This window comes from Tiliqua scincoides, chromosome 16, assembly GCF_035046505.1.
Source record: "Tiliqua scincoides isolate rTilSci1 chromosome 16, rTilSci1.hap2, whole genome shotgun sequence".
In the NCBI taxonomy this organism is placed as follows: Eukaryota; Metazoa; Chordata; class Lepidosauria; order Squamata; family Scincidae; genus Tiliqua; species Tiliqua scincoides.
In genome coordinates, this window is record NC_089836.1 from 2593841 (window position 1) to 2605993 (window position 12153).

The window sequence follows — 12153 nt, forward strand, 5'->3', positions numbered from 1 at the left end:
GCCTGAAGGGCGTGTGGTGTGTGTGGGGGCCCCTCCCTCAGCCAGCGGCGCCCCGCGTCCTCGATCTCCGCAGCCCGGCGGGGCGGGGCGCGGCTCGGGCTTCTCCCCTTGAGGGGCGCGGGGTGGGCCGCCTCCTGCCGGGCGGGGCCTTCGAGCCTCCTTCCGGGGGCGAGCGCTGCCGCCGCGTCCTGCCGAGCATGCGCAGAGCAGAGGCGCCCTGCCGACGTCACTGCCAACTGCTGCTTCCGCTCAGCGGCCGGGCGCGACGCTCCTCCGAAGTTTGTCTCAGCGGCGCCGCCGTAGCCGCCCTACCCTGCGGGCGGGGCAGCCCGAGAAGGCGCACGCGCACTGCTCCCCGGCGGGCCTCGAAGCGGCGCGGAAGGAGGATGTGGCGCCCGCGAGGCTGAGCCCGGCGCCGGTGAGGGGGGGACTCCGGGAGGGGGGGCGGGCCCGAAAGCTCGTGTCCCTCCTGGCGGTTCTCCGGCAGGCCCCTCCGCTCTCAGCACTCCCGGGGGCGGCGGCTTCCCGGCTCCGGCCCTGCCCGGGAGCTGCGCTTAGAGCCCGCCGGAGGACTCGGCAGTGCCCGCAGGCCGGCGGGAGGCTCCCGAAGCCGCCCCGGGCCGAGGAAAGGGGAGGCCTCTGGAGCGGCGGGTCGGGTCGGGTCGGGTGCCGGCGGGGCAGGCGTCGCCCGGGTGCAGGAGGCTGCGCGCCGCAGAGGCAGAGGCCGGAGTTGGGGCCCCGCGGCCCGCACAGCACGTGAGTGTGCGACGCGGGTGGTCCTCGTGACCCGCCGGGACGGCGGAAGTCGCTCCGCCTCTGGCACCCCGGCCTGTCACCAGAGCCCGGAAGGCCTTTGAGCGCCTCTGGCTTCGCCGGGAAGCCCCGAAGCGGCTGGCCTTCGAAGAGCCTCGCAGCCGGCTCCGGGCCTCGGAAGGACCTGCAGCCAGAAGAGACTCGCCGGAGACCCGTCGCGTGCAGAGGACACTGCTCTGCTGCGCTTGCTGCCACTGCAGCGCCTTCGCGGCCCTCTCCGGGGTGTGCTCGCTCGAGACGCTGGAAGTGAGTGGGAGAGACTTTCCCGAGACCTTCCTGGGACCGCGGGCTGGGAGCCAGTGGCTTGGGCGCACTTGCCCTTCCGGGCTGTGTGGGCGCTTTGCAGCCCCCCTCGCCCAGGGCTGCGTTGTGGTGGGGCGAGGGACAGCTGTGAGCTGGTCTTGGCTTGGATGCTGCTGCTCTGCAGAGGGAGGACCTGGGCAGGCTCTCAGTGGGATCTGTGCTGGCTGATGGTCTGACGCTCTAGGAGCCGGTGCACACCGAAGCCTTCCCCTTGTGGTGCAGCTTCCTGGTTTTCACCACCACCTCATCCCTCTAGTCAGTCTTTCCAGAAATGCACCAGGCAGCCGCCTCCCTCTGGAAATCGGGGCACAGATCCTGCTGGGGTGGTGGATAGCAGAAGCAGCTGCCCAGCATGTGCTTCTAGAAAGATCAGAGGCTGTGGTGCAGAAGAAGAACATGTTGCACAGGGAAGGCTTTTGGTCATGCAGCGGTTTGGAGATGTTGCTCTAGAAGTGCAGCTCTTGCTCGTGGTCCAGGTGGGAGTGGAGGTGAGGGAGCCCCTTCCTCTCAGCTGCACAGGGAAGAGCAAGCTGCGCTGGCCCCAGTGCAGCCTATATTGCAGAATGCAGGAGTCAAGTCTGTCCCGGCTTGATGGCCAACCACTAGGAAGAACCTCTTGTGGTGGGGAGACTAGTGCAGGAAGCATGGCTTATCTTGCTGCCTGTGTACAGGGCTCCTTCCTCCATGTGCACATCTGATGGGTGAGTTGATGCTTTCTGTTGTGGTCTTGCTTCTTTCCCAGGGGGGGCCTAATTGAAATGATGTTCAGCCTCAGTCCTTTGGAGAACCTCCGGGCACAGATCAGCAGCCGCCCGCCCCTCGTGGTGTTCATGGTCAGTGTCAGCGCCACGGCCATCGCCTTCCTCACCCTAGGCTATTTTTTCAAGATTAAGGAGATCAAGTCTCCAGAAATGACAGAGGTGAGTTCAGAGGCAGTGCTGTGGGTGTCTGCGCATGGGGGGGGGCGGGCAGAGGGGCAGCAGTGGTTGTCGCATGTTGATACGGGATGTGGCTGCTTGAAGGGCTGGCCACCCTGTGGCGTTTCAGTCTCAAACACGGATGACTACAGGGCTGGAATGATCCCTCCCTGGCAGCCTGAAGTTCAGGGGGAGGGGGATGACTTGAGGGAGCGTGGTGGACCTGCTGGTTGTCCAGGTGCCAGGTGGTTTTGGAATTGGCCTCACAAGAGACTTGCTTGTCTGCCTGGTGTGGTAGGCTTCTGTCTTGGAAGTGTCAGCCCTAGTGCTTTTAGGAGCACAGGTCCAGTGGTGGCAGAGTCCCTGGAGAAAACCTTCCAGAATCAGGCAGGCAGGCAGTCTTCTTTCCCCTCTGCCCATCCCAATCTAGGTGATGAGTCAGGATTTGAGGAGGGAGGGGGTGTCACCTCATTGGTGTTTGATGGATGCTTATCAGTCCTCCCCCCTCCCGCCACATGGTTTCTGAGTGCACACTGACATTGAGAGAATGTGTTGCTCCACCAGAGTGAGGCCTTGAGTGTCTGCCTTGCCTTTAAGGACTGGAACACTTTCCTTCTGCGGTTCAATGACTTGGATTTCTGTATTTCGGAGAACGAAACCTTGAAGCATCTCATAAATGACACCACAACGCCAGAAAGTGCCATGACCAGCAGCCAAACCCGGCCATCCACGCCATCGCCACAGACGCTAGAGGATTCTGGCCCAGTCAACACATCTGTGGCCATCACTCTGACGCTGGATCCCCTCAAGCCCTTTGGGGGGTTCTCACGAAATGTCACTCACTTGAGTTCCTCCATTTTTGGACACCAGATTGGCCTCTCAGGTATGACATGGCAGGATGGCTGTGAGGGCATGTCTGCAACCTCGAGTCAGCGTGTGAGGGAAGGGTGCCTGCAGCTGACTGGGCAAGGCTTCAGCTGGTGCTTTGGGATCTTTGCAGTGCACACTGGGAGGAGGGAAAGCCCTGTGACTGGCAGTGCATATGGCATACATCTCCAAAATCCACACGTGCAGCTTAAGAGTGGGACATGCTAAAACAGGGCCGTTCTTGCATGCCTCTATGACTGCTTCTTGGTCACAGCCCCCTACTGTTTCCAGAAGAACCACAAAATGTGCACCATTGAACCATACGTAACTTACTGGGGGGCCTCTTGCGTGTGTGCGGCCCACAGTACAAGGTTCTTACCTGGGCACAAGGGGGGCATCGTACCTAGTAAGCAGGGTCCCCGTCGGCCTGGTGGACCAGGAGTTGCACATGCCTGTGCTGGACATTCCCCTGCTGCCCTCCCCTCCCCCCATGAAATCTGATTGGAGGGCTGAGGAAACAGAGGAGGGCTGTGGGAGGCTGCAGACTTGTCCTCTGTTATCATTTTCGGGCATGAGGCACACCTGTTTGCTCAGTGAGAGAAATGCAGCCAGTCCCTGCAAACTGCTTTTCTCTCCTCCAAGGCAGAGACGCTCACGAGGAGATCAACGTCACATTTGCTCTCCCTGCGGCCTGGAACTCAGAGGACTGTGTCCTGCATGGTCATTGCACCCAGGTGGTCTTCACGGCCTGCATGACCGTCACAGCAGCTGCTGTCGTCTTTCCTGTAACTGTGTAAGGGTCTCCTTGTGCTCTCTCCCTGGTTAACCTTTCTTTTAAGTCGTGCTAGGGAGGCTGCTTTCCCACATTATCCATGCGCTGTTTCTAGAAATGCTGGACTTTACGCTATGAATGCATGGAAGTAACCTGCTTTCAGGCTCCAGGTCTGCAAATACACCCCTGACTAGGAGCCCTTCCCTGCATGACCACATGGGGCTTAAGCCAAACCAGAACTGGGGCAGGCCAGTGAGTGCCCCACAGTTCAACCCGTTTGTTCAGTGCATCTTCTTATATGCCCCAGGGCCCTGTGCAGGGGTTGGCAGATAGGCTGGTACAGCAGAGCTGCCTTATGGGGAGGAGTGAGGCCTAGAGGAACAGTTGGACTCTGTCCAGAAAGCAGCAGGTCTCATGGAGTCCCAAGGGCCTTGTGAGGTGGCAGGACGTAGCCCAAATGGTCGTGGGCCAGGCTTTGGCTTGGGGGTTTGTGTGCTGTTCCAGTGAGCCTGTGGAAGGGATGTTGGAGGTACAGCTGTGCTCTCAAGAGTTCTGTCTTGCTCCACAGGCAGCCGCCACACTGCACACCAGAGACATATGTGAATGCTACCTTTTGGTACAAGATCTTCACCACAGCCCGAGACTCTAGCACAAAGTATGCTCAAGACTACAACCCTTTCTGGTGCTACAAAGGGGCTGTCGGCAAAGTCTATCATGCCTTGAACCCCAAACTGACAGTGATTGTTCCAGAAGTAAGTGATTGCCATGACCTTTTTGCTGCTACCCCCGTTTTTTGGGTGCTGTGTGGTGGAGCACTGGTAAAAGTAGGGCTGAGGCCTGCCTTCCAGTGTGCCTGCTCCAGGGAGTCTTCTGTGAGCAGCAACCATGGCTATGTGTGGGTGGTTGGGTGATGCAGGAGGAAGTACAGTTCCCAGTCTGGAAGCGGCAGCTGCAAGCCGCATCCTCTTGCTGCTTCTGCTCAAGACCCCCCCCCCCATGTGTGTTCTTTTCCCTCTCCTAACAGGATGACCGCTCCCTCATCAACCTGCACTTAATGCACACCAGTTACTTCCTCTTTGTGATGGTCATCACCATGTTCTGCTATGCGGTCATCAAAGGCAGGCCAAGCAAACTGCGCCAGAGCAGCTCGGAGTTCTGCCCTGAGAAGGTGGGTGCAGGCTGCGGGTGCAGGCTGCTGTCACCACACCTGGGCAGCACAGAATGTCCCAGGTTGTTCTTGCAACAATGCTTTGAGGTACTTGGTTGAAAGGGACTTGCCTCAGAACACTCAGTGAGTGCTGTGATCTTTCCTGGCCTTGCCACCAAGCCATCACTTAGACATGCGGTTCTCAAACTCTTGGGGAGTTTGAAGACCACAGTAAGTGCCTTTGTGGGAGCAAGAAAGGCAGCAATGTGCTGCCTTTTTGAAGGCTCCCCAGCCTTCAAAAAGTGAAAGCGGAGCGATTGCGCCCCACTTCTGGTTTTGTGGAGGTGGAGCACAATCACTCCGCTTTCACTTTTTGAAGGTTGGGGAGCCTTGCGGACGGTCGTGGAGGGCTCCCCGCACCCCCGGGAGGCTGCAGCAAGGACTGGTAAGGAAATGCCAGTCTCTGTAGCCCCCCTTAGCAACGCGATCCTGGTGATTGCATCACTGTCTCCCACCTGCCTCTGTCCCTTAAGGGGAAAGAGTCCAGGGTCCTCAGTCTGGGGTGTCATCGCGATGCCCCAGTTTCAGAAGCCCTGACTTAGACAAATCAGCACAGCCTTGGTGTGGTGTCATGCTGGAAGCCTTGACACAGTGATAGCAGCCCCACAGCAGTGAAATGGGCTGATCAGACACAGGGTTCAACCCCCCCTGCTCTTCTCTTTGCTTTGATTTCTTCAGGTTGCTTTTTCAGAAGCCTGACCCCTCATCTCCTTCTTCCAAAACTGACTGAGTCTGTGATCGCTGTCGGCTGCACCCAGAAGTCGGCCCTGGTTCTTTTGATCTTGTGACGTTGGGTTACTCCAACCAAAGACCTTGAAGTGCCTGCAACGGTTATTTATATTCCACGCCTGTGCTCAAAAGCGGGAGAACTGGGCGTGCACAGCTAAGGCTGGGACAATGACACTGGATCCTCTTCCCTGTCTAGCCAGCTATTTTGCAATGGGCGGCTTGGCCTAGGCAGAGCCAGCGGGGCTTGTTGTTGTTGGGGGCAGTTCAGATGCCTTTTGCAAGTGTCTTGGGACAAGCACCTTGTTGCCGCCCCTGCCAGTGGTCTTCAGAGCAGCCTGCACCTCCGAAGCCCCAACACACTCTGTGAACTCGGTGCCCGACTGTCTCTCCGTTCCCATTGGCACCCTGCTTGCAGAAAGATACCAACGTTTTTAGGTTTGTTTAAGAAAAACAGTTACAGGTTTTAACATTGGCCACAGTTTGGAAAGATGAAAGCAGTGCTTACAATTTGAGGTGGAAAAGCAGGCAGTGCAGTCCCCACTCGTCATTCCTGGGCTGCTGGAAGTGCTAATCTTCTGAAGCGGCAGGCCCCCCTGAACTCTGCCTGGGGGTTCCTCCTGGGCCCCGAATTGGGGCTGCTGCTTTCTTCATGCAGATTGACTGCATGATGCAGAGTGCCGGGGGGGGGGGTGCAGCACATACCTGAGCAGTGCAGGTGTGAGGGCAGTGAGACTCATCTTCTCCCTGGCTGATGGGAGTTCTCTGGGCACAGGTGTTTGGGGAGCCTGAGGCCCTGTGCATGTGGAAGTGGGCTCTTGCCTGTAGGTGGGGGAAGCCTCATCGAAGGGAAAGATGGCCAGAATCATGTGGGCCACAAGTGCATTTCTGTAGACCTCGCCCAGTTCCTGTCTTGAGTGGGCATGGGGGTGGGGGTCACGTGCTTCTTCCTCTGTGTCTTCCCCCCTGCCCTTCCTGCAACATTCTGGCTTCCAGTTTCTCCCCTGGACTTGGAGTTAAGGGCATCTGCCCTACTGTTGTTGCTGGATGCCTTAAGGACTCTCGCTGGCTCCCAGAACCATTTCACTGGCAGCTTGGTTTGCAGTAGCACAAAACAGCACAACTTGCTGGCTCACTTTCATGGCCCATTGCCCCCTTTTATGGGACTGTGCCTGTCGGTCACTTGGAACATCGACGAGACTGAGCCGATTCTGGGGTGGAAATGATACTGTCGCCACACACAGCATCCCCTCCCCGGTCAGAGATGTTCCACTGAACATCCAGTGGTTTTCAGCCAGCCCTGCAAGAATTCTGTGTAGCTTGGGTGACCTGTTCCAGAGGTCGGGGGATACACAGGAGTGAGGTGGTGTGCAGCCCAGCAGATGGACCGTCGCAGAGCTTGTTCGGATCATATTGATCTTTGCCTCACTGCCTCTCGCATTCAGGACGGCTTGAATCACTTTTGATTCTGTTGGCGTTTTCTGCCATTTCATGTTGGTTGTTCTTTGGAATTATGTGAAGTTTTGTGACCCTGTTTCTCCTCCTCCTTCATGTCCGTGTGTTTTGCAGGAGAGGAAGGGTTAAGGTGGTGTTTCCCTTGTCTCTGGACTTGATGGCCAGTAACTGATGTGGTCTTAGCATTGGTGTGTGTATGAGACATGGATCTTGCTTTGCAGAATAAAGTTTGCCACCCACTCCTGGAGAAGCCTTGTTCCTGAAGCCTCATGCAGCCAGCCTGGCTTCTCTCGACCTTGCTCTCAAAGTCAGGCTGGGCTGGAGCAGGAGTGCTCGTTCTGCACAAGCTTCCTGCTGGCCACTGCTGTGATGCTGGGCAGGAGGGCCCTGTGCGCCTTTGTGACAAGGGGAGGCTGCTGAACACAGAAGCCCTTTGGCCGGGGCTAGACGCGGCCTGCTGCAAGCCCGCCCGGCCAGCCTTCCTTTGCCAGCCCCGGTGCTGCCTTAGGGCCCAGTCCTATCCATTTTTCCAGCACCACTGCAGCCACAATGCAGGCCGGAGATAAGGGAACTGTTCCCCACCTTGAGGAGGCCTCTGTGACTTCCTTCCCACCACAGAATGCAGTGCACACCCCTTTGCCACGACTGCACCAGCAGTGGAAAATGGGACTGGGCTCTTACTTGGGCGGGAGGGTGGAGTCCCGGCCAGGCTCTCCAACCTTCCCTGGCGGGCTAGACCTCTAGGGCACCCCTGGGTCTGGATGGGGCGAGGGTCCCGCCCGTGGCGGGCGCCTGGCCGTCATCCGCTGAACGTGCTAGCTCGGGGCGCCCCCAGATCCAGCCTGCGCTGCTCACCGCGCTCCGTCCCCGCATCCTGCTTCCTTTCCGGGAGCACCTCCCCAGCCGCGCCCCTCCAGCTGTGGGGCCGGGAGCCCTGCGAGGGCGTGACCGGGGAGGCCCCGAGAAGAGAAGGCTGCGGCTTGCTGAGAACGCTGCTGCCCGAGGGAGGCGCCGCTGCGGGCCGGCTGGGCGCCCCCGGCCGGCCCGGCCCCCTTCTCGGGCGCGCGCTCTGCACGTGCCCCGGCCGGAGAAGGAGGAGCCGGAGCCGCCGCGCCCTGCGCCAGGGACGCTCGCCCGGCACGTCCGCCCGTCTGGCCCCGGCGCGCAACAGTTTCCTCGGAGTTGCTGCGGCGCGGGCGGGAGATGCGGGGCTCCGGGGCGCCGCCTGCTCCTCCTTCCGCTGGTCCTGACAGCGCCCAGGCCCCCGCGCAGGCCGGCTGAGGCCGGGCGGCTCAGCATGGGCGCCAAGCAGCCCAAGGGCGGCCCGGCCCCCGGCGGCGGAGGCAGCCCGGCAGGCGGTCCCCGCCGGAGGCCGCCCCCTCGGGAGCGCGGAGACTTCCTGGCCTCGCTGGTGGTGCGCTCCGGGGAGAAGCTGGCCCGGGCGGCCGGCGCGGGACCGGCCGCGGCTGCGGGGCAGCCGCCCTACCGCCGGCGCGTGGGCATGATCCAGGAGTTGCTGGGCCTGGTCCGGCAGGGCCGGCAGGAGGAGGCCACCCGCCTGCTCAAGCACCTGCGCCAGGTGAGCGGCGCCTCCGGGTGCGGAAGGGCGCCGGTGCGGGCTCCCTCTCGCAGCCCCCGGGCCGCCTGGACCACGAAGCGTCTGCCGCCGGCGCGCCGAGGGGAGCCTGCGGGTGGTCGCCGCCGAGGGCTGCGCCGGAGGCTGCTCCGCGCCCAGCCGCCTCCCGGTCCCGGAGCGCGGCGCCCAGGACGTCGGGGGCAGGCTGCCGGGAAGAGGGTTCTTGCGAGGTCCGGCGGGCAGGGCGGGGGAAGGAGGGGCGCCGCGCGGACGTCGGGAGGAGCGGCCCCGACGCCCGGGGGAGTGGCGCGCTCTCCCCTGCCAGAGGCTTGCCGGGCGCTCCGGAGAGGGCTGGACCTCGAGGCCCTTCCAGCCGCAGGACTCGCACAGGCGCCTCTCCCCGCAGGCCTTTTGCACAGCGCCGCCTGCAGGAGCCCTGCGCGCTCAGACAGGCCCTGCAGCTTGCGGGCCAGAGCCGCGAAAGGCAGCAGCCCGGCCGGTCATGGTAGGGACGTGCCAGCTCCTGTTTCTGGAGGCAGGCTGCCTCTGATGCCAGAAGCAGGGAGGGCACCAGGACGCAGGCTGCGTGTGCTCCCTGGGCGTTTGGTGGAAGCTGGACGGGGTCCTTGGCCTGATCCAGCGGGGCTCGCCTGCTCTTGTGGCCTCTGCGTAGAACTGCAGGCCCCTCGTCCCGCCCCCCCGCCCCTTGATCAACTTGGGGGGGCGTGGCAGTGGCAGCAGGTCCTGGAGTCCAGTGCAGTCTCCTGTGGGGCAGATCCCACAAGCGTGAGGCAGGCTGTTCTAATGCCACCTTCTGCTCCTTGCCTAACTTCAGTCTGCTCCCCTGTAGCTTCGACCCAGTAGAAGCTGTAGATGGGAAAAGCAGGTTGGGCAACTTCACGTGGAAGACTTGGACTTGAGTTCCAAGCATGCATTTTTGGCGATTTGTACGTGTGTTTTGAAACTGGTTGTGACTCCTTGGGAGCTTTTCTCAGGACCAGACTCGTAAACCTGAGTCCTTTGGCTCTCCACTCCACTTGTCTCTGTGCGTGTGTGTATGTGCTTGCTCACTTTTTTCGTGGCTTCCTAAGGACCTCGTGGGTGATCCAGAAGCCGCATTCAAGCCGGCACAAGCAAGAGACTTGGAGAGAGTAGGGTAGGTTGGCTGTAGGAGGTGGCTGTGGGGTTGAGGGGGCGGGAGGCTTAAGATTTGTTTTCAGGTCTGGCTGGCCCGCCCACCTGCCTGCTGCTTCTGTCTCCTTGCTCGTGCTGCCCATCCCCTCCTGCCTTGTGGAGCTGGGATGCCTCCTCTTCCCTCCCTATAGGTCCACCCATGCATGGCGCTCCTTCTGAGGGCAGAATTGGGAGTCATGATGTGAACAGGGGTTCTTAGTTGAGGTTCATAAGGAACTGATTGGTGTTCTCTCACTCAGCGCTTTTGTTTGCTGATGGGATGGGGGGACATCAGGGGAGAGGAGTCCAACACGCACACACCCTTGTCAGCAGCTCCTTTTTTCTGCAGAGCCTCATCTGACTTGTTTGCCAAAAAGACTGTAACTTGAGTAAAACGGAGTCCCAAAAACACTCTGGACGAGTCCCCATGGCCACCAGCTAGTCAAAGGGGGCGGGGCCAGACGTGAGTGCAGCCATGGTGGACTGTCCCATCCCTGTGGAAAGCCTAATCAAGAATGAAATCCCGAAGTGTTCAGAAGAACAGGCTTTGCTGAGAGTCAGCCTGGTTTTTGTGAGGGTGATTTTGTCTCACAAATCTTCTAGGGTTCTTTGAAAAGGCGGACCTGGGGTTTCCTGCACCCCCAGACCATGAAATAATTGCAGTCACACCATAGCCACTGGAATTGTTTCCACATGGTTGCCTCCTCTTTTTGAAAGGGGGAAGGAAGGAGGCAGCCCAGGATCCAAGGAGCCTTCTGCACCGCCTCTGAGGAGCGAGAAAGGCTTCCTTGGAGCACTTCGGGGCTGCTGGAAGTGGTGCCCTGGACAGGTGAGTGTTGCTGACAGGAGGTGGGCGGTGCTTGCCTCCTGGGCGCCGCTTGTGAGTGGCCCCAAAGCGCTGCAAGGGACACTTTTGTGCCTCTCAGAAGCGGCACATAATGCTCCTCAGAGCCAGGGAAGCGGCACATGTCTCCTCTGAAATCAGAGGAGGCGCACGTTGCTTCCCTCTGCCTTGAGGCCCACCCCTTCCTCCTCCCCCCCCCCGCTTTAAAGGGGAGGAAAGCGGGGATGGCCCTCAGACATGGCTGGGAACCGCACCAAGTGCAGCCACTCTCGGTAATTTCCTCATCTCCCCTTGAAGGGGAGGCAAGGGGGGCAGCACTGCTCTTGGCGTGCTGTTGCCAGGCCATGCCCCCTTCCCTCCCTATCTATTGGAAGAGAGGAAGGTGGAGCCCTACAGCGTCTGCACCAGGGAGTTGTAACTCTGTGCACTGACGCTCTAGGGCTCCCCTTTCCCCTACTCCAGAGGAAATGAGATGCCGCCCTAGAGAGGCAGTGCGCTGGGAGTTGCAACTCCTGGTGCGCTGACACTCTAGGGCACTCTCTTGTCTCCTCCTCTAAAGGAGGAGGGAAGGGGGGCAGCCTAGTCCAGCGCTGAATCATTGCTGGAGAGGCAGCACCTAGCAGCTTCTCCAGCAGTGATTCTGGCCGCCACTCCTCCATTGGAAAGAGGTTTTTTTGTTAGAAAAGGAATGAAGCTGGCAGAGCTGCCATTCCCTTTAAAAAGAGAGAGAGAGAGAGAGAGAGAGAGAGAGAGGAATGGGTGGTGGGGGAGTGTGAGGCTGGCAGAGGTTCCCCCGAAGGATTGGTGCTTGGGGCATTTGTCCCGCTTGCCCCCTCTAAGTCCACCACTGTGTGGATGCCTTTCAGAAGGCTTTTGACACAGTCTCTCCCCAAAGGCTGCTGAGAGAACTTCACAGTCAGGGAGTAAGAGGAAAAGAGCACAACGTTTGGGGCTCTTTAGTCTAAAAGAAAGGCTACTGAGGTGACAAACAACTGAGGGCCTAATCCTATCCAACTTTCTAGCTCTGATGCAGCTGTCAATGGGGTGTATGCTGCATCCTGCAGTGGGAAAGCAATCACAGAGGCCTCCTCAAGGTGATGGAAAGTTTGTTCCCTTACCATGGGGCTGCATTGCGGCTGCATCATTGCTGGAAAGTTGGATAGGATTGGGCTCTGAGATGTAACATAAGGTAGGGGATGTATGGAGGGAAGTTCTTTTCCCTGGTAACACAACACCAGAACCAGGGGTAGTCAACTGAAATTGACTGGTGGGAGAATCGCACAGAGTGAAGGAAATCTTTTTTGTCCCTGCTTAATTAACCTGTGGAACTCTTTACCGCAGGGTGTTCTGATAGTATCTGGCAAGACCTTGATCAAAGGGGTTCAAACTGCGAGAGGAGATTCCAGTCGGATACCCGAATAAATTCCTAACGGTGCGTACAGTTAGGCTGTGGAATCCATTGCCAAGGGGGTGGTGGATTCTCCCTCTGGAGATTTTCAA

The 12153-nt window shown here is 59.5% G+C and overlaps 2 protein-coding genes across 3 annotated transcripts in view; both read left to right on the forward strand.

Moving 5' to 3' along the window:
* The first annotated feature begins 13 nt into the window (after positions 1–13).
* Positions 14–7310, forward strand: TMEM248 (transmembrane protein 248). 2 transcript variants are annotated; one of them, XM_066610737.1, is made up of 7 exons: positions 14–418; positions 1859–2036; positions 2631–2916; positions 3543–3693; positions 4241–4424; positions 4697–4840; positions 5558–7310. In XM_066610737.1, exons 2-7 carry the CDS (start codon positions 1875–1877, stop codon positions 5576–5578), a joined length of 948 nt encoding a protein of 315 aa, XP_066466834.1. In that variant the 5' UTR covers positions 14–418; positions 1859–1874; the 3' UTR covers positions 5579–7310. The 2 variants fall into 2 exon arrangements, with proteins under 2 accessions (XP_066466834.1, XP_066466835.1); XM_066610738.1 differs by lacking the exon at positions 14–418 and adding an exon at positions 462–1059.
* An 842-nt stretch (positions 7311–8152) lies between these two features.
* Positions 8153–12153, forward strand: part of LRRC75A (leucine rich repeat containing 75A) — a 29784-nt gene continuing 25783 nt past the window's right edge. The window contains exon 1 of the mRNA XM_066610736.1: positions 8153–8639. Coding sequence (XP_066466833.1) covers positions 8358–8639 — 282 coding nt within the window. The 5' untranslated portion in view covers positions 8153–8357. The remainder of the gene's footprint in view (positions 8640–12153) is intronic.

Coding starts and splice junctions, on each gene's coding strand:
- TMEM248 (XM_066610737.1), top strand. CDS start 1,875: ATGATGTTCAGCCTCAGTCCTTTGGAGAACCTCCGGGCACAGATCAGC. Junction 3,694..4,240: donor GTCGTCTTTCCTGTAACTGT/GTAAGGGTCTCC, acceptor CTTGCTCCACAG/GCAGCCGCCACACTGCACAC. Junction 4,841..5,557: donor CGGAGTTCTGCCCTGAGAAG/GTGGGTGCAGGC, acceptor TGATTTCTTCAG/GTTGCTTTTTCAGAAGCCTG.